Source organism: Branchiostoma lanceolatum, chromosome 14, assembly GCF_035083965.1.
Source record: "Branchiostoma lanceolatum isolate klBraLanc5 chromosome 14, klBraLanc5.hap2, whole genome shotgun sequence".
NCBI lineage: Eukaryota > Metazoa > Chordata > Leptocardii > Amphioxiformes > Branchiostomatidae > Branchiostoma > Branchiostoma lanceolatum.
In genome coordinates, this window is record NC_089735.1 from 15,628,610 (window position 1) to 15,652,502 (window position 23,893).

At 41.9% G+C, this 23,893-nt stretch overlaps 1 protein-coding gene across 1 annotated transcript; it reads left to right on the forward strand.

The window, feature by feature from the left end:
- The first annotated feature begins 8,110 nt into the window (after positions 1 to 8,110).
- LOC136448783 (ovochymase-2-like) lies at positions 8,111 to 23,371 on the forward strand. Its single transcript, XM_066448426.1, has 18 exons — positions 8,111 to 8,187; positions 8,656 to 8,775; positions 9,531 to 9,674; positions 10,310 to 10,481; positions 10,653 to 10,843; positions 12,590 to 12,743; positions 13,120 to 13,340; positions 13,706 to 13,816; positions 14,085 to 14,274; positions 14,520 to 14,607; positions 15,135 to 15,312; positions 15,524 to 15,669; positions 16,632 to 16,792; positions 20,069 to 20,332; positions 21,251 to 21,441; positions 21,824 to 21,977; positions 22,465 to 22,685; positions 23,253 to 23,371. Exons 1-18 carry the CDS (start codon positions 8,148 to 8,150, stop codon positions 23,369 to 23,371), a joined length of 2,865 nt encoding a protein of 954 aa, XP_066304523.1. The 5' UTR covers positions 8,111 to 8,147.
- Positions 23,372 to 23,893: the final 522 nt, after the last annotated feature.

The following is a 23,893-nucleotide window of genomic DNA, read 5'->3' on the forward strand; positions in this document are numbered from 1 at the left end:
ACCCAGCCATATTTTCACGCGTCAAAACATTATGGCCATGCGTTTATCACGTGAACTTCACGTGCTGCCCAGCATGGTTGAAATTGCCTGCCCAAAATGATTTTCTTCAATCGCGTCAAGCCAGCGGCGGGACAAACAGAGTGACTTTACTATAATTTGTCTGCAGACTACTTTGGACATTTAATGTGCATTTTTTCTGATGTATGTTCTTCAAGTATAGCACTAGAAGGTAGCTATTCGACGTGGTAGGAAGAAGGAGGAAGACTGAAGTGGACGATATTGGGTAACCATAGCACAATTCTTCATCATAGATCTCAGTATATAGATGCTCGCACGGCCTTAAACAGGCGGAGAAAAAAATTATAGACCAAGCATTTTTCTTTTTAGAAGAGCTGATATGTCTGCCCATATAGGTTTCACATTTGGCCCTGTCCGCGCGGTTTTAAAATAAATGACGTTTTGACTAAATTGGACGATAATTGGTAAGGTTACGTAAGGTTTTCTGTTTAACGTTTAAAAACGCTTAAACAGGAAACCTGGATATGGATTCTTTTTTAACTGCACTTGAATTGAACAAATAATCGCGTTAAGAAAAACGTTTACTTGACACGAATGAACCGGACTGATGACATTATATCAAAAACACACTAAAAAGGAACTTCCAAATGGTAACATCTACTGAAGGATACATCCGAACAGATCTCCGATCCAACGTCCCCCAGTATGATAATGCACTCCTGTATATCTAAACTGAGCATAACCGGGGGTGCTGCACTGGAGATCTCTCAAACCTACTGTTTTTCAAAGTGGGAGCTATGTAACCCGACGGATTACCCGAGGTATTTGAATCAACACTACAGGTGTTGTTCTTTTGCGATTTCCAACCTGCTCAATGCAGTGTTGCGTTTCAGCCAAAATGTATGGTTGATGGTTTAAATTGTCTAAATATAGACCTTCAATGAGACAGTTTTATATTGATGCATATAAAGAAATACATTATACCGCTGTCCCTACTAACGTGTTACATATCAATTTTAGCAGTACAAAGTAAAGGTTTTGTAGTCTTAAGAATTGCCAACACCCAGGGCTCTTTGTCTTCTTTCCTCAGCTCATAGGACTGAATAAGACAATAATAATTTGTCAAAGTTTGAGCTTTGAGGTTATCTTGATCATATTTCTAAACCACTTTCTGATCACAAACGACACAAACACAAGTGTATCCGTACAAGATGTTGCTTTATTTGGTTTCAATCATTCAGCTGTATAATGTTGACCTAAAGGTCTTTCTAGTAGCTATCTGACGACACTTTGGGTCAGTTATACGCCGTTTCCAGCTGGATCGGGGATACACCAACCGTCGCCGCTGAAGAAGTCGGAGAAGGAGCTGGTGCCGTAGTCGGCGCACACCAGGCCGGGCTCGCAGTCACAGTAGCCGGTAACGGCCAGGGCGTCGTTGTTGCAGTTGTCGTACAGACGACCCTGGAACGAGAGGGAAAATGATAGTCATTGCTTAGACTGTCAAGAAACCCTGAGGAGGATGCTAAGGTCTAACTAGCTATAGGGGGCCCGAAATCTGATAATTTCGAGGTCTCTAGAAGACCTACCCACATATCAAGTGTGAAGACAATCAAAGCAGTTATCGTGTTGACACACACACGCACGCACACACACGCACACACACACACACACACACACACACGCACACACACACACACACACACACACACATTGTAAAACATCGCAATTGTAAAACATCGCCATCTGGTTATATTTTTTCAGCACAGCACACAACTTTCCACACAAGGACTGAAAGATATGAGTATTATATTTCTGGATTCAAATTAAGATAATCGAAGCCCAAGTACGAACCAGGTATTGGCAAGAGTTGACCAAGATGGATCTGATACAGCACTCGCCGGGATCACAGTCTGAGTCACCGTTAGGACACAACCACGCCGCCTGACGGAAAAGAACATAACAGCAATGCTTACACTCAGTACCACAATGATGGGAAACATTCGACCAACTTTGGAAAGTGGATCAAGTTACAGACTTAACAGATAAATGTGTGACTTAAATATTTTTTTCTACATATATTGTAATTGAACCATGGTCACTAATGGGTATTTCAAATGTTCTTTCTATGAAAATATTCCAAGCTTATTCAGCAGGTTAAGTATGAAATTTGCATATAATATGTTATTGATATCTAAATATTATTACTCACGTTGGCGGCTGCCACGAAGGCGAGCAGAAGAACAATTTTCATGGCGATGTAGTATGTGAGACGGTCAATCAGCGAATAGAAGGATCCCAGACTACAAGGCCCTGTATTTATGCACTTGGAAATACCTTACGGACATTACTTGCTGACCACACAATGAAGATTATAGTTCACGTACAGTCTATGTGTGTGCAAACAGTCTAGTCCGGTTCTTATGGTAGTTCAAACATCCTAACGGCATGGTTTCTATTACTACGGAAGGGGCCATTTTCCAAACCTTAGGCCAGTTGATTTGATTATATGGATGACATCCCCCGGGAACCCCAAAACTGATGCGAGCGTCCGAAAAAAAAAAAAATTGGCAAAAAACAACAACATTGCCCTCATTATGAAATCTACGTGGTCAGGAATGTTGAACAAATGACTAAAGTCACTAAACACGTTGAGTATGGAATACGGAATAATAGATTCTTCATTTTTTTTACTTCACATCTTTTTGACTATGGGACTGACATTGGCATTCAACGTATTAGTATCCATCCTCAGAGTTATTTTGTTTGCAATTTATGGCATATATTTCCTCATTTTGCAGCTGCTTTGTATGATTTACAGTATGGTTCAAAACTTCTTTTTTATGGGTAAACGGACGAAAATTGATGCGCGCGCGGATGTCATTCATATAATCAAATCGACATGGCCTTATCTGAGAAAATTGTAAATATAGAGCGAGGTAGCTTTACATGAAAGGAGCGATGTAGCTTGTGGACAGTTAAACGTTAGACGGTTAGTCATTAAAAAGAGGGATCCTAGTTTACATTGTCCTGTATCTTATAGCCCCTGCAATCGACTTTGGGAAATCAATTAATGGTTAGTTGATCACTGTAAAACATGACAGCCTGGCGCTGAAATGTATTTTACATAACAATCTCTGCGTGTCAAAAACACATTGAAATTCATAATAACGATACTAGTTGGCGCCCAAAGGCATAACATTGTTATTGCAATCTAGCGCTGTAAGACTTGTTATGACCAAATGGATGTATGAATGTATGGTAAAGAATATAATATTTCATTCCTTATATCGGGGGAAACGCATTGTTTGATGTAACGTTCACGTTTTCCTTCTTCTCCCGAAATCAAAGAATGGTCTCAAGAAGGACTGCAATTGAGTGTGTTTGCACGGGCCTTTATCTCAATGTTGGGGAAAGATTGCTTTAAAATTATTCATTTTTGAGATTTTGATTGCTGTTTTTACCCAATAAGGTTCATTTGAGGCTCCTGTGTCAAAATTTGAAATGATTTGAGTACTGAGATAGCTTTTGCACGTTGGATAAGCGCCTTTCGGAATAGTCGAATTTTCACGGAACTTTGGAACAGTCCATTTTCATAATTTTGCAACGATCCATTTTCTGCAAATGGGCGAATTTGGATCAGTCCATCTTTAAACCAATGGGGAAAGATGGCGACTGAAATATCCCGCACTTGCTCGCAAATATTGGCTTTCTTATCATCTTTGATATTAGTTATTACAACATAAGTGACGCAGTTCCTATGGCTATGCTGACATTTAAACACACGAGTTGCCATGGCTACGGGAGGGCCATCTTCCGGACCTTATCTTGAATAAACTTTGCGAAAATTCTGCATGTGAATTGCACCAAATGTCTTCTCGTTAGAAATAGGGACACAAATCTACCGCACTTAATGAACATTTAGACTATATCTGTATCTCTCTGTATCTATGTAGCCGGTCAAGTCAAGTCAAGTCAAGTCAAAGCCTTTATTTTAGTTCAAAATACTTGTTCGGCCACATGGCCGTTTTCAACAAGGTCGAAGTATAACCGCCATTCAACGTAACACACCGTATATGCAAGGGGTTTAACCTCCAGTTGGTATATGTGAAACGACAAAGAACAAACGATCATGGTTTTAGGAGTGGATGGATGGGTTCTAAGATAAATTATACGAAAGCCGAGAAGAATAACCCAACGATGACGCAACACACAGTAATAGACACGGTCTGAAGCTATTTTTATCCCAGTCACTCTAATGACGTAGGTCACACGTCACTTCCCGCGGAGCGATTATGAGAAGAACACCTGCAAATAGGACGGCCTGGCTGACTTCCTTTTAGTTTGTGGACTTTCAATTAAGGCTTTATACATGACGAAACATATTTCATTACGTGTATGCTATACGTATAGGTGTGAACGCCCCTCAATGGCTCTAGTCATGTTGTGCTATCTTCTTTATCATTTTCTAAAAGTTTAGAACATCCGTTAATTTAGGCATCAGCACGAGAAAAGGGGGTGGGGAGATCTCACCTCCCATGTTAACCATGTTCAGTTCTCTCGATTTGAAGGTATAGCCCCCCTCTCACTGGACCTGCGGCACGCTGGCGGCGTCGCTGCGTCCTAAATTGGATTTGTGCTATCATTGGACTTCATGATGGGAATATCATTCAAAACGTACAAGTGTGACCAAAAAGACAACAAAACACACAAAGCTTAAAAAACTCGTTGAGTGCTTTGTCAATTCGATCGGCCGCAGCGACGCCGCCAGCGTGCCGCGGGTCCAGTGGGAGGGGGGCTTAGGCCGGATGGCTGGCGGCATGTTGGTTTTGTTAAATGCCGTGTACCGTATACTCTTCAAAGTTTGACGGGAGGACACACACCAAAGTAGAGGCACGTCTTCAACAGACTATTTCTGAGTGGTATAAAATCGACCATACAATAGAATGAATAATTGACAAGCGAAGTTTTGTTTGAGAATTCTTGCTCTTGAATGGTCACATTTTCTAGTAGTAGGTAATGTAGGTCGCAATTTTAAAACCCCTTTGCGAGCTTCTCACAATTTGATTTGCCCCTTCTCGAAATTTGGCGGTCTTTTTGCCACCTTCCTGGTACTGCAGATTATGCTGTGAAAGGGTATGCAGTGCCAACTTGTAGAAATGTGAAATTAGGTTGAAATTAGTGAACACTTTCCGAAAAAGGTCCTGATCTCTTTATATACATTTAGGATAATCTTTAAGACGTCTTAAAACAGCTGCTATTAGCGGAAAAAAGATATCATTATTTAGATTATAGTACGGAGCCCGTGTAAAATCGTGGCCACCTTTAGAAATGCTCCCTATGTTCATGTTCACTATACGTTTCACACGTAACGCGTAGGTACGTGGGCATTATCAGCTTTCTCCTCGATAACTTAAGCATTTTTCTCAACTGTTTATTCGCTTATATGATAAACATCTGGACACCGGTATAATTGAATATTTAGCAGAAATATTTTGGGAGTTTGTAGAGCTGGGATAAGATGTGATGGAATAGTACGGACCAGTATCGAGTATATGTTGGAGATATCAACATAGAAGCATGTGTCTAGGGCACAGTACCAGTACAAACGGCTATTTTGTCACATGCACCCCGCCTAGCGAACGAAGTGAAACATGACAATCTCTTAGGGCTGTTTTTTTTCACAATACAGCTTGTTTTGGCGGTATGAATATTTGGAAACACGAGAAAGATTCTTCTCACACAACATCCAAAACTGCTAAAGACAGCAGCAGTGTTGTATCCATGCTGTGATGTTTTTCGGTGGAGATATACCATGTAACATGCTCCCCAGGTTGAACGGATTAGGTGTACTTCGTGCCATCAAACTTGCACTGACATCTAGCGATATTACATTGAACTGCATACGCCATGACAATTGTGTAGAAGGCATCATGATTGACAGATGGTTACAGTCTCATGATACGACCTTCGTAGAGAAAAAAAGTGGGTTAAGAATATTTAATTTGTTGAGCCATGTTTACTCACTTAGACAACCTTGTGATCAAGCCATAGTCCTCCATTTTAAACGTAGTCTCGTTGCTGTTCTTGCGTAAGGCCACAGCAAGTAAATTTTATGGATGACATCCTCCGCAGACTCCAAAATCAATGAGATAGGGCGGAAAAAAAACAAGCCGGGCCAAATATATATGTCCTTGCTAGAACAAATGCAGAAAACAGCTTGTTATTATACCATCATGGGCAGGAACTACACTGGGTATTCATATGCAAGGAAACACCTTAGACTGTTTACGACCTGAGTGCGGTCATGGCAGACAGGATGGAGTGCTCGGCGGTTGTGCATGGACTTGCCCCGTCCCCCCTGGGGGTCGACCGATGATGATGATGTTTACGACATATTTGCCAATTTTTGGCCTGTTGACCGTTGTCGGAGGGCAATGAAATTTCTTGTTGTTTTTTTTTATTTCGAAATCAGGCGAAAATTAATGAGCGCGCTGATGTCATCCATAGAAATTACTTGCTGTGGCCTAACGTTATACATAGCTAGCCTCTACCCGTTGGCTTGTTCAAGATGGCTGGTAGTAAGCAGACCCCCCCCCCCCCCCCTACACAAAAAAATTCACGGCTCTTGGTGGCAAAGATACAGATGTTGGCACACTGGCGTACCAAATCCGTGTGTTTTTAGCACACTTTTTGACAGGTTAGCTGAAGAGGCTCGGTGGGCGTCACTCCACCGTCAGGTGAAATCGTGTTAAGTGCCTTTTCAAAGGGCACAACGTCGGGGCATGGTGAGCATCGAACTCGTGACCTATTGGTTCTGACTTTTGAGTCCAACGCTCCAACCGTTGGGACACACCGACGCCACAGAATCATCCCAAATATACAGTATACAGCTCTGTTAAGCCTGTTATTGTACAGTAAGCACTGGAATGTTTTCTCGTTAATCATAATAATTTCATTTGCAAGTTCTTGCCCGAGGGCTTATTGCAACATGAAACAATGCATAGCAAGGGTATACTGCACAGATAGTGCGAGTTAACAATGTTGACAAGTAGAACAAATGGCTATTCTAAGAACTACTACGGAATACAATCTACGCTTTTTGGGTTTGACTTCTTTTTTGGAAGCAGTGGAAGACGAAGTGTCCCACTTTTTTTGTAATGAGTGGGTTAATAAAGTGTATCAAATTCAAAAGAGTTGTTGCTTGACATAAAGATTAAAAAAAAGAACAACAACTAGATGGATACAATGTGATCAGATTGAGCTTTGTTACTTGGATTTTCATAACTGGATTCTCAGAAGATTACAGCCTGAAGCGAACGTCACAGAGACAAAAGTAGGTTAACATAGTTTGATATGTATGTTTGTAGATGTGATCCTAGGGTTTGCTGACGGCGCGTCGTCTGAAATTCCTGCAAAGACGAAGATTCAACAAATTCACAAGGCAGTCCACGTGGGTGAGGTGTTTTATTGATAGATACTGTCTTATAACATGACAGGACAAACTTCCTGGGTACCTAAGAAATAAAAAGCTAATTACAAAATAATCAAGCTTTGTGATGTTTGCACGCAGAATCTTCGCATGACGCAAATAAGAGCAAATTTACTTTGATAGCAAATGTTCCAATTTTAGGGAAGGGGACACGACGTCATTTCTCACTTTTGATAGACCGGTAAAGCAAACACAAAACCATTTCGTCGAATATCTTTAAACTGAGAAAACCACGTATTATCTCGTATATCGACGTATTTGGAGACTATTACTCACAAATTCTTGATTAGTATTTTCTAAATCATAAATCATATGTTTGAACATTCAGCAAAAAAAAGATAACATGTGTCGCACTGTTATCATAAAGCATGGTCTTAAACGTGTTCGACGTATCAATTTGAGGACAAAATCCACTGCACAGCATTTTCCCTTCATCCAGATGTTATTTTCTCGGTTGCGGTGTCCGCCAACAGGATCTCTTCTGTTTGCCCAGAAGACATCATAACTGGTTATAACTGGTTCTCAATGATAAGAGGCTCCAACTGACGTAGGTAGACTGAAACCTGTGTGATAAGGATTAGCTATATAAGCAGGAGAATCCTCTCGTTCTGCCTCACTTTTTGTTTCTCTGATAAACAAGATGCTTTGGCTTGTACTTTTGTGTGTTGCGGGCGCTCACGGTGAGTCTCTCTCTTGATGCTTATTTGATTGTAACGATTGTAGAACTTTTGTAGAACTTATGTGGAACTTTTATAGGAAAGAAGACTATGAACCAGTAGTAACTGTCAGCTTGTTCGTAGACCCTTGTAATACCTATCGGCACATAGGGCAGCAAGTTTCCTTGCTGTTTAAGTAGCAGGGTATAATTTGTTCAGGGAGGGGTTGCTAGCCCGTACCCTTTAACGTGCTGGAGGCTCCACGGGACCCCCAATTGTTACGCCCCTTCCGAATGACGGGTACAGCTCCAACCGAGATGTCTTGACCCCGGGACTTGAACCGGGGTCTCCAAGTTACCAACTCATTGAAACTAGGAGCTCAACTGTAATGTAAGGCTGCTATCAACTGAGCCACGGGGACATTCCTAAATGAATCGTGTACATGTATGTGTCTGCATTTCATTCATGATGTTTTTTTCTTTGTGATTCCAGCCCAGTGCTCCAGCGGAGATTTCCAGTGTAACGACGGATCGTGCATCCCCGGCAGCTGGGAATGTGACAACTGGGGGGACTGCTCCCAAGGAGAGGACGAGGCTAACTGCGCCGGTGGAGGTGAGAGACTTGATTCTACCTTATCTAAATGATCATTCATTTACTTTATATTTTCAGGAAAGAAAACACGATATCATGGACGTTCCAGTATGTCTGTCTTAAACGAAGGAGCTAACGTTTTTGGAGAAAATCGTCGATCCCTAATCCCCTTACCGGGTCGGGTCCCCAGAAATTGCGAAATGGAACAAAATGGAACGAAATGTAGAAACGTACGCCGACCACGCGCAGCGCCGTGACCGTAATCGGCAGTGTTGGCGTTGCGGCCGGACTCAAAATTGCATGACCGCGACCACATTGGACAGGTGAAAGCTATAGACTAATTCTTAATGCTTATGTCAATGGGGGGAGGGGGGAATCCAAGGGACCGACAAAAAATGACCACTATGGCCAGGTTTGACTGTATGTCGTTTCATTTCGTTCCATTTCGTTCCATTTCGTTCCATTTCGCACTTTTTGGGGAACGACTGAATCTGCAGCAGCACGTTGGTGACCTTGCTACGTCCGAGCGATTTGACAGAACGCTTATTGATATAATCCAAATAGGTTTGTGTGTTTCGTTGTCTTTTTCAGTCGTACTTGTACATTTTGTATGGTATTTCCTTAAAGTATATCCATCATAAAATCAACGGTAACACAAATCCAATTTAGGACGCAATGAGGCCGCCAACGTACCGTGCATACAGTGAGATTCCCTTCGCACAATCAAACACATTCCTTAACCGTCTTGAAGTGTATATGTGTACTCTTCTGTTCAGGTGCCCAGTGTAGCAGCAGTGAGTTCACCTGCGGTCACGGCAACACGTGTATCCCGAGCTCCTGGATCTGTGATGGCGACAACGACTGCGGGGACATGAGCGACGAACAGAACTGCAACGCAGGCGGTCCCACTGACGCCCCCAGTACGTCATCTTTTACTAACAACAAAATGTCACATTGTTTTACCTTCACCAACGAAAATATCACATTGTTTTCTACACTAGTTATTGTCCACTCGTGGCATGCATATATTTTGGCGAATTTTGGCGAAGAGGAGTACAACTCCCCACCGAAAATGGCCCGCTCCTGTTTGCTATTGATGAGGCGCCATTATAACAGGTTTACTAAGAGAATTTGTTACCGCTCGCTTTCCAAAGCACGCGAGATTATGCTCTCGCGAGAGAAGATCTCAAAATGGCGTCTGAGTTTAGAAAATGGCCTATTCTAACAATGGTATATACGTCAGAATTTCCCTTTTGTATGATTTTGCGATACCATATATGTTCAAAGATACCACTCTGTGATTATAGATTTGTTAGGACTTCTGTATCTTTGTCATATTTTGCAGTACCCTTGCCTCCACTCTTATGTCTTCTACAGTAACCTGCAGGCCGATTTGAGCGAATAAACAAAGCAACATTGCACAATTATCTTAAGTTTTCCACGACTATTTCACGACGACTATCAATGAGTGATTCACAACTTTCTGTTCTGTATCTTATGGATTTTGGCTATGATTCTTAGGTGTGTAGTGACGACTTTGTTGTCTGTTCTTCAGCTGGTGGCGTCCTGGCCACCTGTGGCGGTGACCTCCAGCAGGACTCCGGCAGCTTCCAGCAGCTGAACTACGCCAACAACCAGGACTGCACCTGGAAGATCACCGTGTCCGCCGGGAAGTTCGTCCAGCTGTCCTTCACACAGTTCGATGTCGAGGATGACAGCACCTGCGAGTGAGTCATAGTCTGTTTATTCAGTTTATTACATCAATGAAAGTGTTTTGTTCAGTATCATAGAATGCTTCATGCCTCTTTATTATTTTTAGGCGCGGTGTTCTATTGTCCAGGTTGAACATCATGGTTCTAGGGATTTTTATTCAAATTTATGCAAATTTTGTTCATCAGTTATGACTACGTCAAGGTCTACGACGGCCCCTCTACGTCCTCCTCCGTGCTGGGTACGTTCTGCGGCAGCAGCCTTCCCTCCAGAGTCGTGTCCTCCACAAACGTCATGACCGTGCGTTTCGTGTCGGACAGCTCCATCACCGAGACCGGCTTCGTTGCAGCCTACAGCGCTGTTGATACCGGAGCTGTCGGTAAGTTTGTGCTGAATAATCCAGATGTTTTGTTGGGGCAAATTTTGAGAAAGTAGGTCCTTATACACTGCAGGAGGTAAGGCAATGAGTAGGTTTGTAGGCCGTTGACGAATTTTATGTATGATAAATATAGAATACAACACGAAATACACCTGAAGTTGAGAGAGGTTTGTGTACTCGAACAACAACAAAAAAAAATCGAATAAAGTGCCAAGGTCGCGAAATTGACGTTATCATCATATAGCCATTGTCCATATAAACTACGCACAAAAAGTTCGGAAACTTAACTTTGGTTGAGCATATCTCCGTTGTTTTTTTACCAATTTTGATGCATTATATATCATTATAAAGCTTGTGTGATTCCCTGTTCTATGATACCAAACTTATTGTGATTGAAAACCCACGGAACAAGTACCAGGACTAATAACGTGAGTGGGTCACGGAGAAAAAGTGCCCAAAATTCCCTGTTGGTGTCATACGCGCGCTGTGACATCCTATTGGTATGGGGGCGGATGATGATTCAATATATTGTTTCCTCAGGTTCTAAGGTTATTTTTAGAGCACAGACCATCCAAGGTTATTTCTAGCACACAGACCATCCAAGGTTATTTTAGCACATCGAAGAACCAATTGTTTACACCACATAAACACCTGCGTCTTGCAACGGTATCGTCATCCACAGGTGTTATTTTTTGTTATTGTTTCACAACAAACATTGGGGTATGGGGAGGCATAAACTCCAGGGGAAAGACAAGACTTGTACCAGGAACCCTCAATGCAGAAAGATATCGTGACACAATACTTGATCCGGTGGCCATCCCTTTCCTCCATAACATGGGGCCGAATGCCTTGCTGCAAGATGATAATGCCCGCCCACACCGGGCAGGGATCATCGCCGACCATCTCCAACATGCAGGTGTAGAGAGGATGGAGTGGCCCTCTAAGAGCCCGGACCTGAACCCCATCGAACATCTATGGGAGCAGCTTGGGCGAGCTGTCCGTGCAAGACACGGTGGCTGACCTAGGACGACTGCTGGTGGAGGAATGGGACGCTATCCCACAGCATCGCATTGCGCGACTGGTGACGAGTATGAGGAGTAGGTGCCGTGCTGTAGTGACAGCGCGTGGCTGGATCACCCGTTACTAAGACTCCTTGCTAACCCGTTACTAAGACACAGATTGTTGGTTTTGATAAAGAATAAACTTAGCTTTCATGAATATGTCTTGTTAATTCTTGTTGATTTTTCACAATACTCTCGTACAGAAGTCAATATCAACAGAAGAATATGTACGGAATAGCATGTTTGACTATAGTAAGGTAATCTGGGCACTTTATTTCTTCGACCCACTCACTTTAGCAGGCCTGATGCTCGTTTCATGAACTCGCAATAACAATAAGTTTGGTATCATGGGAAAGGAAATCAAATAGGCTTTTAAATGATATGTAATATATTGAAATCGGTAAAAAAATAACGGAAATATGATCGACCAAAGTAAAGTTTCCGAACTTTTTGTGCGTAGTTTAGTACAAGTACTTAGTAGTACCGTGTGCAGTATTTGATTTTGTGTCATACCTGGGCCGCAAAAACGTTCGCTACTTGTATTCCGCATCACGGGGTTCGATATAATGTTTGGAATGTATTTCGAGTATTCCATTTTCAGATGTGTTAGTTTTGACGTGGGATGTTCTGAGCGTGTTGTTACGGCCTTGTTGATGATGCCGTTTTTGTTGCATTTTCCTGACAGTGACCCCACCAACCACTGGCGGCAGCTGTGGTAACGCCGTCCTGAGCGGTGACTCTGGCACCTTCACCTCCCCCAACTACCCAAGCAACTACCCCGACAGCGCCCAGTGCTCCTGGAAGATGTCGGTCACCGCTGGCAAGCAGGTTGTCATCAAGTACGAGACCAAACACATCTTCATTTCCGATGTTTTCGTTTTAGGACCCAATTCCATGATAGATCACGGTGCACTTTCACTACACTATGTTTTGGAAAGGTTAACTCGAAGGTTAACTTCCACGTAGTAAGGACAATAGCATGTTCAATAGTTTGCACATTGCACAGGTAACGGGTTACAATTGCTTTGCCCCATCATCTAGCGAAGAAGTTTCCCAACACATTGTGCCATTCTGCTGATTCTAACAAATACAATAGCTAATTATATGAATATGTCATCAAAGTTCACCAAACCTCTCTGAACAGGGACGGTGGGCGGTATCGACTTCGCACGTTTGACTCCAGGCGTCATATGTATGTTTTTCTCTTTCATATAGTTTCGACCCCATGAACATCGAGGCTGATGGCGGCTGCAGCTATGACTCCGTTTCCGTGTACGATGGACCCGACGCCAGCGCACCACTTCTGCGCAAGCTCTGTGGATCCTCCGCACGTGAGGTCGTTGCCAACGGCAACGAGGCTTTCGTGGTCTTCTCCAGTGACAGCTCCGTCACCGAGTCCGGTTTCTCCGCTACCTTCTCCGCCAGGGATCCCCCACGTAACTAGTGATCTAACGTCTGGTCTGATAAAATTTCTAGCAAAATAGTTTTGGAGTCTAACTGCATAGGATTATGTGGCATGGCATTAAGTGTAATTGTACAGACCCCTTGCGAATCATGTACCGCAGTATTTCAACTTAGGGGGCGAGATTTATAATATAAAACAGACTTATAAGTAGGAAACACCAACTGCAGCTTCGTTCTTGTGCACGAGAATTCAAAATGGCCGCCGTAATTGACAAGGTCTATTATTCGGTATAGAAAGAAATTGGTACTGAACAAGACAGTAAGAACGTTATAACGAATAGTTTTCGAAACAGAACGGAATCCATAAATGATAAATTTCACAATTCTTCGCTTCCAGCCACCTGCGCACCTGGTACACTCACCTGCTGGAACGGAAACTGCGTCAGCGAGAGTCTGAGGTGTGACGGAAATGACGATTGCGGTGACGGAAGTGACGAGTTCCTCTGCGGTAAGTTGATTTGCTTACGAATCTCCTCTTCAGGCTGCTTCAGATGTTTCATTCTTCAATCTTAACGTTCCAAAGACTTAGGCAACCCCCTATAGTGACCATCAACGTGCAAATTAGGATTCAAACCATAGACTTTTAGGACGGATTTGAACCGGTGACGACGCGTCCAGGAGAAGGATAAAGCACGAGACAAGGGAATGCTCCACACGAAACGTTCACAAAAAAGTTGGACTTCAAATCTAACGGATTTTTTTTAAATCTTTAACAGGCGGTGACTCCACCTGCGGCTCTGCCCCAATCCAGCCCGTCTTCCCACCAAGCCGTGTTGTGGGCGGCGAAGCTGCTGTTCCCGGCAGCTGGCCCTGGCAGGCGTCTCTCATGACCTCCTACCACTTCTGTGGCGGGTCCCTCATCCATCCCGAGTGGATCCTGACGGCCGCTCACTGCTTCGCTGATGAGTAAGTCACGTCCACAGTTACATCCATTCACTGATAAGTATGATACAGAAATGTGCTTCTTTTCTAGAAGCGGCCAAAATAAGTACACAAAGAAACTTGTTGAAACTGTCCCGCAAAACGAAGATGCTAAGTTAACAAGAATACATAACTTTCCACCAGTGTCGCTGTTCTTTGCCTCGGCTATACAAGATTAACAGCCTTCTTACAACGTTTCACATCACATATCTTGCACTTTTCCACACCAGTCCTACTGCCAGCCGGTACACTGTCGTCCTGGGCAAGCACTTCTCTGATGGGTCCAGCACATCCCAGGAGGAATACTCCGTCTCCAGGGTGAGGGTTTCTCTAGCTCTGCATTTTTTGGCGAGGCTTCAATGTGGAGCTTTAGTGTTGTACTGCGATCGAGTTGGAAAGAATTATAGAAATTCCGCGAGCGCTACCCTAGGGAATTGGTTTTTGACTACACCTTATTTAGATCGGAACCGATTTCTTGTTAGTCATTTTTTAAGCAATCAAAACCGATTCTACGTTTTATATGGCTTGATAGACTTGTAAAGCGAATGTTGCCTAATAGTATGCAGATATCGGCGTAGTGTACCAACTATCATTTGAAATTCAGCCCCGTTTTTCACTCGGTATTCACAACCTCTATTGCTAAGCATAATGGAATGACATGAATTACAACATCGGCCTGAATAAAAGAAAATTTCTAATGAAAGGTACTTCTGTATTGATGAAATATCTATTTCATATTTGTTAATAGGTGTCAGGCAGATGATTTGTCAGTGCACTTATATCACCAACAATGGCTTTTTCTTGATACTGGATGTTACTGAATCTTATCTTTTGCCTTGCCACAGGTAATTGTTCACGAGGAGTACGACGATAACGCGCTCAACAAGGACTTGGCCCTGCTGAAGCTGTCCCGCCCCGCTACCCTGGGCCAGTACGTCCAGACCGTCTGCCTGCCCGAGAGCGCCAATGACGATCCCCCACCTGGCACCACCTGTGTCACCACTGGATTCGGAGACACCCAGGGTGAATATCGATAACTTCTCGACTTCTAGTGCGCATGCGCGGAACATTACAGAAATACCTAAGAATTACCCGTGGAATTATTTGAATTTTTTTTTAACTGGACGTATACTACACTGTAAGGCTTGCTCCTGAACCTTCGCCAAAAAAATATTAGTTCTCTTGACGTGGCGTGTCTGTATAAAACGTATCTTTTGTTGTCAATGATATAAAGGTACCGGTAGCGACGATGTTCTGAAGCAGGCCCGCGTTCCCTACGTCAGCAACGACGACTGTAACGCCGCCAACTCCTACGACGGACAGATCACCGACTTCATGATGTGCGCTGGCTTCGCTCAGGGAGGTCATGATGCTTGCCAGGTGGGTGGTTCTTACCTTTATTTACAGGACAATATCTGCTGATATCAAAGGAAACCCAAGCAAGAGAGGCCGGTATAGAAAATTACCTATATATGAAAGACTTTGTAAGTATTGCAATACAAATGCCGTGGAAGACGAAATACACTTTATTTCAAACTGTTCATTCCATGATAATGCACGAAATGAGTTGCCTATTCAGACCACTAAAATCTATCCGAATTTCCCTAAGCTTACAGACAAAGAAAAGACTATTCTTCCTACCAAAACCCCACAAATTATAGAAAAGGTGGGACATTACGTCTTCCATTGCTTACAAAAGAGAAGTCAAACCCTTCACTAGTTATAGACAATTACATTTGTATAATTTAGATAAGCAGCTTTTATACCTATTTTGTACACTGTTCTTTTATGTATGTTTTTTGCATTTAGCCTTCGGGCATGAATTTGCAATAAACTTATTATTGTTAAATATTAGGGTCCGAAAAATCGAATTTTAAAAGTGAATGTATTTAGCCATTTCTGTACATGATTAGTTCAAGCAACACCATTACAATGTATAGCAACGTCCATGATGCAAAAATACGACGTTGTTGTGATGTGAGAATTCACTGAAAATGGTAATAAGAGTTTTTGTCGGCTCGCGAAACTAAGAGGATCATCGTACGACACGATTCTGCGAGGGTTTAAAATCCTAAAAGTTTGAAGTTATTACGCAAATGTGCTTAACAATGTAAGTAAATGTCACTACCATAAGAATTTCAGCATTTCTTTATATTTCCATTTCTTGGCCCTAATATTACATTGGTTGCCTTTAAAGCATATTCTACATGTAGATCTGTCTATTGCTAGCATGTCGAGCAGATGAACGTTGGCTGAGCTTAATAAATTTTGATGCACGTAAGAGTCTCACGATTTGCTTCAACAAAAAATTGACAACTACAATGTTTATTATTCCCTTGCAGGGTGACTCCGGTGGTCCTTTGGTCTGCCCCCGCCAGGGTCAGTGGTACCTGAACGGTGTTGTTAGCTGGGGTTACGGATGTGGCCAGGCCAACTACCCCGGCGTGTACGCCCGTGTCAGCTCCATGCTGGACTGGGTCGGCCAGAAGATGGCTGCCAACTAAAAAGAAAGTGGCGTTTCGTCCCAACACCGAGAGTTCTTCAAACACCGCGAGAACTTAACCAAAGTGGAACAACATTCTAACATTTTTGTCAAAAGCAATAAAGCATCTATCTAAAAAAAGCTATGTTTTTAGTTCTTTCTGGACATCTCTGGTCTACCTTACGTATTACTTAGTAACGTACTTAAGTCCATAATACTGAAAGGATATCATATAAGATAATAAAATATATGAAAAAAAGAGAAGAAAAAAATATATACTGTGTAACATCAGGTTTGCCGGTATACAAATATGAAGTTGATATTCCGATAGTGTTACGTGGTATGTGGCAATACCACTCTTCATCAAGATCTCTAAAACGCCCGTCAGTTCAGTTTTACTGTTATTAAAAATCACATGACAGAAATACTATTTGAATCATTATATCAATTAATAATCAAGAAACAAGTTGAAAACATCATCAGTGGTTTTTATATGATGTCTCTATGTCATGTCAGTGATATCTAACATACCATATGCATACATACATCTAAAATTTACCAAAAATGCGCAAAACACTACGTTGTCCTTTCAAACTAAATATGTGTATAACAATTAAGTGACTTCGCTCACATATACATACATATATTCAAATTAACCAGACAACCTCCTGGTTTAAGCATCCAATATGGCTGATCATTCTTACTTTATACCTTTGGAAAGCAGATCTGCTTGATTGACAAGTTCATCACTCTGTTTGTTAGGCAGAAAGCAGAGTTAAGACTGGTAATTCGTTCAGGTAGAGAAAAGGAGAAAACTCTGCTTTGTCAATACACTGATAGATATGTAGCTTGTATTCTTTACTACAGACCTGGTGTGATACGCCATGAGGCGGTTTACAGGGTATGAACTACAAACCATATATATATATATATCACTGCTTCAGACTCTGATAAAGAACATGAGTTAAATGATTTCTTTATTGATTCTGAACCAACCAAACAACAGAAGTTCAGCCAAAACAAAAGGAATTAATAAATGTGTCAAAAAATAGCGTAGCTAGCTTGAAACATTAATAACACGAATTTAGTGATTGTTAAAGGAATTGACTATATTGCTCAACAATCGTACATGGTACAATGTATGGCATCAAATATTAGACAACAATCCTACAAGGCTAATCTATCCTACAATTAGAACTATGAAGTCTTGTCGACAACAGAACAAACTGAGTTATTGTATGCATGTATGGATGTTTGGTCGACTCGCTACTGGAATTAAGTACAAAGAAATTACAGATAGTCTCACGAAATCTCCTTTTAGTGAAAAATGAGATAGAGAACCTCTATCTCATTAATTCACTAGATAGAGACTCATGAAATTGACCCTCCATCTCATTAATTCTCTAAATAGAGATAGAGACTCATCGAATCTCCTTCTAGTGAAATAATACGATGGCGACTAATTCACTAGATAGAGACTCTCGAAATCTCCTTCTAGTGAAATAATGAGATAGCGGATTTACTAGACAGAGTCTCACGAACTTTCATTCTAGAGAATTAATGAGATAAATGGTCTCGTTAATTAAGTCTCTATTTTGTACATTAATAGAGGGTCGCTATCTCATTAATTCACTAGAAGGATCCTGAATCTGCTTCTGTATGTCTACTTTGTGAAATATTGTGATACGTTTGTGACAACCTTTATCACGCGGGCAAGTAGTTATCACGTTTTTCGATTTAAATTCTTTTTTTTTTAATTAGGCCATGTTGATTTGATTATATGGATGGCATCCTCTGGGAACCCCAAAACTGCGGCGAGCGTGCGAATAAGAAAAAAAGTTAAGCAAAAAAAAGGTTTCCATCATTATGAAATCTACGTGGTCAGGAAGGTTGAACAACGGGTTAAACACACAGTTTAATGTACCAAAATGTAGATTCTTTTTTTTTTTTGTCATTTCTTGTTAATGCTTTTCACATTCCACCACATTAGTATCGTTTTCCAACCATTTCATTTTACACTTTGCGGGATACATTTGATCATTTTGCATCTAGTTTGTGTGATTTACAGTATGGTGGAAAACATTTTATTAATTTTTGGAATAGGGCAATCATCCATATAATCAAATAAACATGGCTAAAAAAACGGGATAAATAGCCAGTTCTTGTAGTAAAACACTCTGTCATCAGGGATTCTGTGGACATGGTTTCAGAGATCAATCACGTGTCAGAAGCTATGAAGAAGTTCGGCTATCCCCAGTGGATTTCATGTCAACATGTAGATGTAGCAAATAGCAGAGAGAGGCTCCTCGATGTAAAGAGAAGGCAAACACCAGTTGTCGTGACCAATGGAAGTGATCGTTCATTCTAGCAAACTCATGACCTCTCTTCTCTATCCCCGTTCCTAGTCTCCCCTAACCTAACATACTGTGTTTTTGACTTAATACATTACAGGAAGTCTTCTGACAGAAAATAGTGACGTTTCTGCACATTCTTCAGGATTAGTCATCACGACCCCAGTAAAACTATATAAATCAGGCACCCATACAGTTCATACCAGTGGAGGCCTGGCTAGAATAGTTTACCAAGTACTGAAACCTCCTTGGATTATTTATCTTTCTCACAGTTATCTGAGCTATTTTGTATGGTTTGATAATGTTCCTTTGAAAACCAGTACAGGATTTTGAAATAAAAAGTTACATTAAAGGGATGTAGTAAAGGAAATGGTCTCAAGGATACTGGACATCCTAGAGACGTCTTGCACAGATTTGTACACGCTCAGTCATACATACATGTACAGATATGCACAGTGTACATCTCGCAGAAATCCAATTGATCTATCTATCAATCACACACGGAGTTGATATGCGTTATATTACATTTAGACATCTACATCAACGTTACACCGTCTTCTTGTCCTCTTCAAAAACATACTGTAGAGCGCGTTTGAGTTGCTTATAATAAGGTCAGCGATTCGAAAGCTATGACGTTTTGCAAAGACGACACATTTCCTTTTACTACGTCAACTGTCTACTGTCTCTGAAAAAAACCGTGCTGTTTACTCAATGCTCTTATCTAGGATGGGTAGGGCAGGAGGGACGTATTATGTCCAAGCCTTCTGCAAATATTAAAACAGATTGCTCAGCATACGCCCGAGTAGCAGATGCTATTTTCTCGACCTCTCTGTTTGAAGGAAGGTGAGTAAATTGACAAAACTAGATGATATCAATGTTTTATCATTTTGGACCTACTTCTGACGCATTAAGGTTTAAGTAATCATGATAACGACTACGATTTAAGCAGCAGAAGCGTCTCTTCTGTCCTTTTCTGCAAGGTATCTGAAAGAAACATGATCTGGATATTCGTACTGTGTGTGGTTGGGCTACACGAGGCGTCTGCGGCCCCGGCTGCGTGTGGCGGTGAATTGCAGCAGGACTCCGGGGTGATAGAGCTCCTGAACTACGAGAACAGCCAGGACTGCACCTGGACCATCACTGTCACCCCTGGCAAGTTTGTCCTCCTCCACTTCACGGAGATCGACCTGGAGTATGGCAGCAACTGCGAGTGAGTCAAGCGTACAGATATAAATTCTCTTTTATATATATTTCCATGATCGGGGTCAATACAGTCAGTTGTACCATATAACTGCTATGACTTAGTTACTAATGGCATGGTGGCAGAGTGAAAACATACGTACCCTTACTGTGTACAAATAGGTAGATACATGTATATAATGTTATTATTATCAAAGAATGTTAAGACCTTAGAACTAGTAGTATAAGTGATGCGTCAGACTTGACATGTTGATTTATTCATATACTTGTACGCAGGTTAATTGTTTTGTAGCCACTTGTAAATTTAACAGCATTTGGTTGAAAACTAACAAGAACGCATGAATTCACGAACAACGAATACGTAGCTAAATAACAATGATATAACTAAAAAGCTGAAACATATGTACCCTTTGTACACCACTTTTGCACGTCATCGTGACAATTGTAGAAATGTACAAGGAAAATTTACCTGTCAAGGTTGTGAACAGTTATTTCTCCGACAACAGTTGCAATGCTCAAAGCTACCAACGTACGTTTGCACATCTTGATATCTACTGATTGTCGGTAGTCTTTAGATAGTTTCTAACTTATTGAAATAATTTCCTAATAAAGCCCGGCAATTAATAGATATAAAGATGTGCTAACTTACGTTTGTCGCTTTGATAATTATCCACGTGGAAAGCATAGTTTCATTGCAGTTGATATACAAAAGTGCTGTATTTACAAAAATACTATATGAAATTCGATGACATCATCCATATGGTCCGAAAATCACATTTAAAATTCTTTTATACCCAGCTAATAAGGCAGCTACCAATATTAAGTACAACTACAGTTTTTCTCAATTAATTTGTGAGAAAACAGTGGAAAGCCAAAATGTAAATTTACCCATATAAGTCATAACTGTCGTTTTTTTTTGTTCCTACAGGTATGACTACGTTGCCGTCTACGATGGTGCCGATGCTTCTGCCCCCCTGATGGTGAAGGACTGTGGTACAGTCCGCCCCTCTGACCAAGTGGCCTCTTCTAACGTCATGACCGTCCGGTTCGTGTCGGACAGTAGCGTCACGGATAACGGCTTCTCCGCAACTTTCAGCGCCATCAGTGATCAGTCCAATCGTAAGTGTCTTCAGAAATTAAATGCCTCCGCCCCAGAGCTGTCGCCAAAGATTTTAAAAAAAAATGTAAAGATGTACTTCCTTACGCGTTGAGTTTGTGTTGCGTAAGGCTATGTTGATTTGATTATATGTATGACATCAACGCGCGCATCAATTTTCTTTCGTTTAAAAAAGTTTTCGTATACTGTTAAAAGCACAGGGCAGCTGCAAAATGAGCAAATATATATGCCGTGGATTGCAAAAAGTATCGAAAAACGGAAACCAAGGTCGTAGAGTGAATGAAGACTCTATTGTTCGGTAAACCATTCCCTGTGTGTTTAATCATTGGTTCACCCATACAATCGAATCAACATGACCTAAATATACAACATTTATCCCACCAGCTCGGCCGACGCCTCCCCCAGTCGAAATCAGTACCGTCGTGTTTAACGGAGAGTCCGGTACCTTCACATCGCCAAACTACCCCGACAACTACCAAGACAGCTTGGACGCCTCATGGCAGATAACCGTCACTCCTGGCAAGCTCGCCGTCATCAGGTACTAAATCTATTGCTCTGAATCCAATGTGAACTTCGATTGCCAACACAAAAATTGGACGTACCCAAAGTTTCGGGCGATCAACTCCAGTCTTTGTAAAGAAGTGAGCAATCTACTGCTTCTGTGACATAATGCTTTACTGCTAGTAACTCGGTGAGCAGTGGATCAAAATTTGCAAAAAGTCTATGGCACCCCCCGTCTTGGTTGTGGGGCAAGTCCATTTTTAGATAAACTTTGATTCTACACTAGTATTTTGATAAAATAAGGGAGACACATGTGTCCTATTGGTCATATTGGAAACAAGCTGATGATTTTCTGATTACTATTCTCCTCATTGACAAAAAGCTTCCGGATGGGCGCTTGAAACGTCTGAGTTTACAAATGTATTTATCAAGTAGTAAAGATTGAATTTCGTTTTTTTACATGTACATGTTAGTGCTGTGTTTTGTGGTCACATTTGTTAAAATGTGGATTTCTTACCTCATAGCTTCGATGTGATGGATGTGGAGGACGGGCCTACCTGTAGATTCGACTCCGTTACCGTGTACGACGGCCCGGACAGGGACGGGCCACTGCTAACCAGACTGTGTGGCTCTACCCTCCGCGAGGTCACCGCGTCCGGAAACCAGGCCTTCGTGGTTCTCACTAGCGATTCCGTCGTCACAGGGAACGGATTCTCCGCCAGGTTTTCGACTGCCGATCCTCCACGTAAGTATTCTGTGCCCTTTGCTCATTGCGTATGACACCAAAATAGAACATTATGATTGTATCGAATAATAATGATAATCAACGTTAACTACATATAATTGGAAGTTTTAATTTTTGTTTGCTTTTCTCGTTCATGCCACAATAATCACCATATATACGGTTACTTGTAGACGGGAACTGTTATGTTTTATTGTAGTTGGTGACACAAGCACTTTAAATCATCTATCTACAATATCGTTGTGCAATAAACTTTGATTTGATTTGACTGTAAATCACCGAAGTACATAATGTTACAACAATCATGGATAAATTGCCACCCTGAGGAAGTTTTTATTTTCAAAAGCGTTGTGTCCTTGGGAAAAGCACGAAACACCACTTCCCTCACTCCATCCAGGTATACACATGGGTGCCTGACTTTGGCTGGGGAGGTTAAAGACGATGGAAGGAGAGAGTTTGGGCGGCCTTTAAATAACGTGCCCTAGACACAGTGGATAATACCCCACTGCCCCGACAGGCCTAAAAAGCAATAACTTTTACCTACCCACCTTCTTATCTTTCTCGTCTCAGTCACCTGCGCACCTGACGAGCACACCTGCTGGGACGGCACCTGCATCAGCGACAGTCTGAAGTGTGACGGAAAGAACGATTGCGGCGACGGAAGTGACGAGTTCCTCTGCAGTACTTGACTTCTTTATCTTGCACTGCTTAGCAATAAGCTCATTCACACTTCCGAGTACGCATGCGCGGCGACAGGAATTGTGGATAATATATCAAAGGTGAAGACCCCGGAGACACAACAAACATGTCTGGGTATTGTTCTTGTCGACGCGCATGCGTACTCGTGTGAATGAGCTTGTAGGCAAGCACTAACAGAGGTCATGTAAAGGCGTTTTGACTTAACAACAGATTATAGCGCGGTTACACCCGTCGTAGGTCGTCTTACGATTATGACGCCGTAGAAATTTCATGCAGGCAGTGACAGACAGAACCAGGCCCTTTCCATAACAACACAGCCGACTTTGTCCTATCTTTTCTATACATTCTCACATGCTCTGGGTGATAGACTCTATCAGGGCTTGGCAGACAATTTGTTCGGCAGCCCAGGCAGTTAGGCCCGCCAACCAAGATTAGCACTCCGGGGATCGAGTTGCCATGCAGGGAGTTAGCTAGCCCAGCCTAACTGCCTGGGCTGTGCTGTGCTACCGAAC

What these genes read in the sequence shown, in the direction of transcription:
- LOC136448783 (XM_066448426.1), top strand. Translation starts at nt 8,148, where the DNA reads ATGCTTTGGCTTGTACTTTTGTGTGTTGCGGGCGCTCACG. An exon ending in AAGTGACGAGTTCCTCTGCG is followed by an intron (nt 13,817 to 14,084) that starts GTAAGTTGATTT and finishes AATCTTTAACAG; the next exon opens with GCGGTGACTCCACCTGCGGC. An exon ending in GAGGTCATGATGCTTGCCAG is followed by an intron (nt 15,670 to 16,631) that starts GTGGGTGGTTCT and finishes ATTCCCTTGCAG; the next exon opens with GGTGACTCCGGTGGTCCTTT.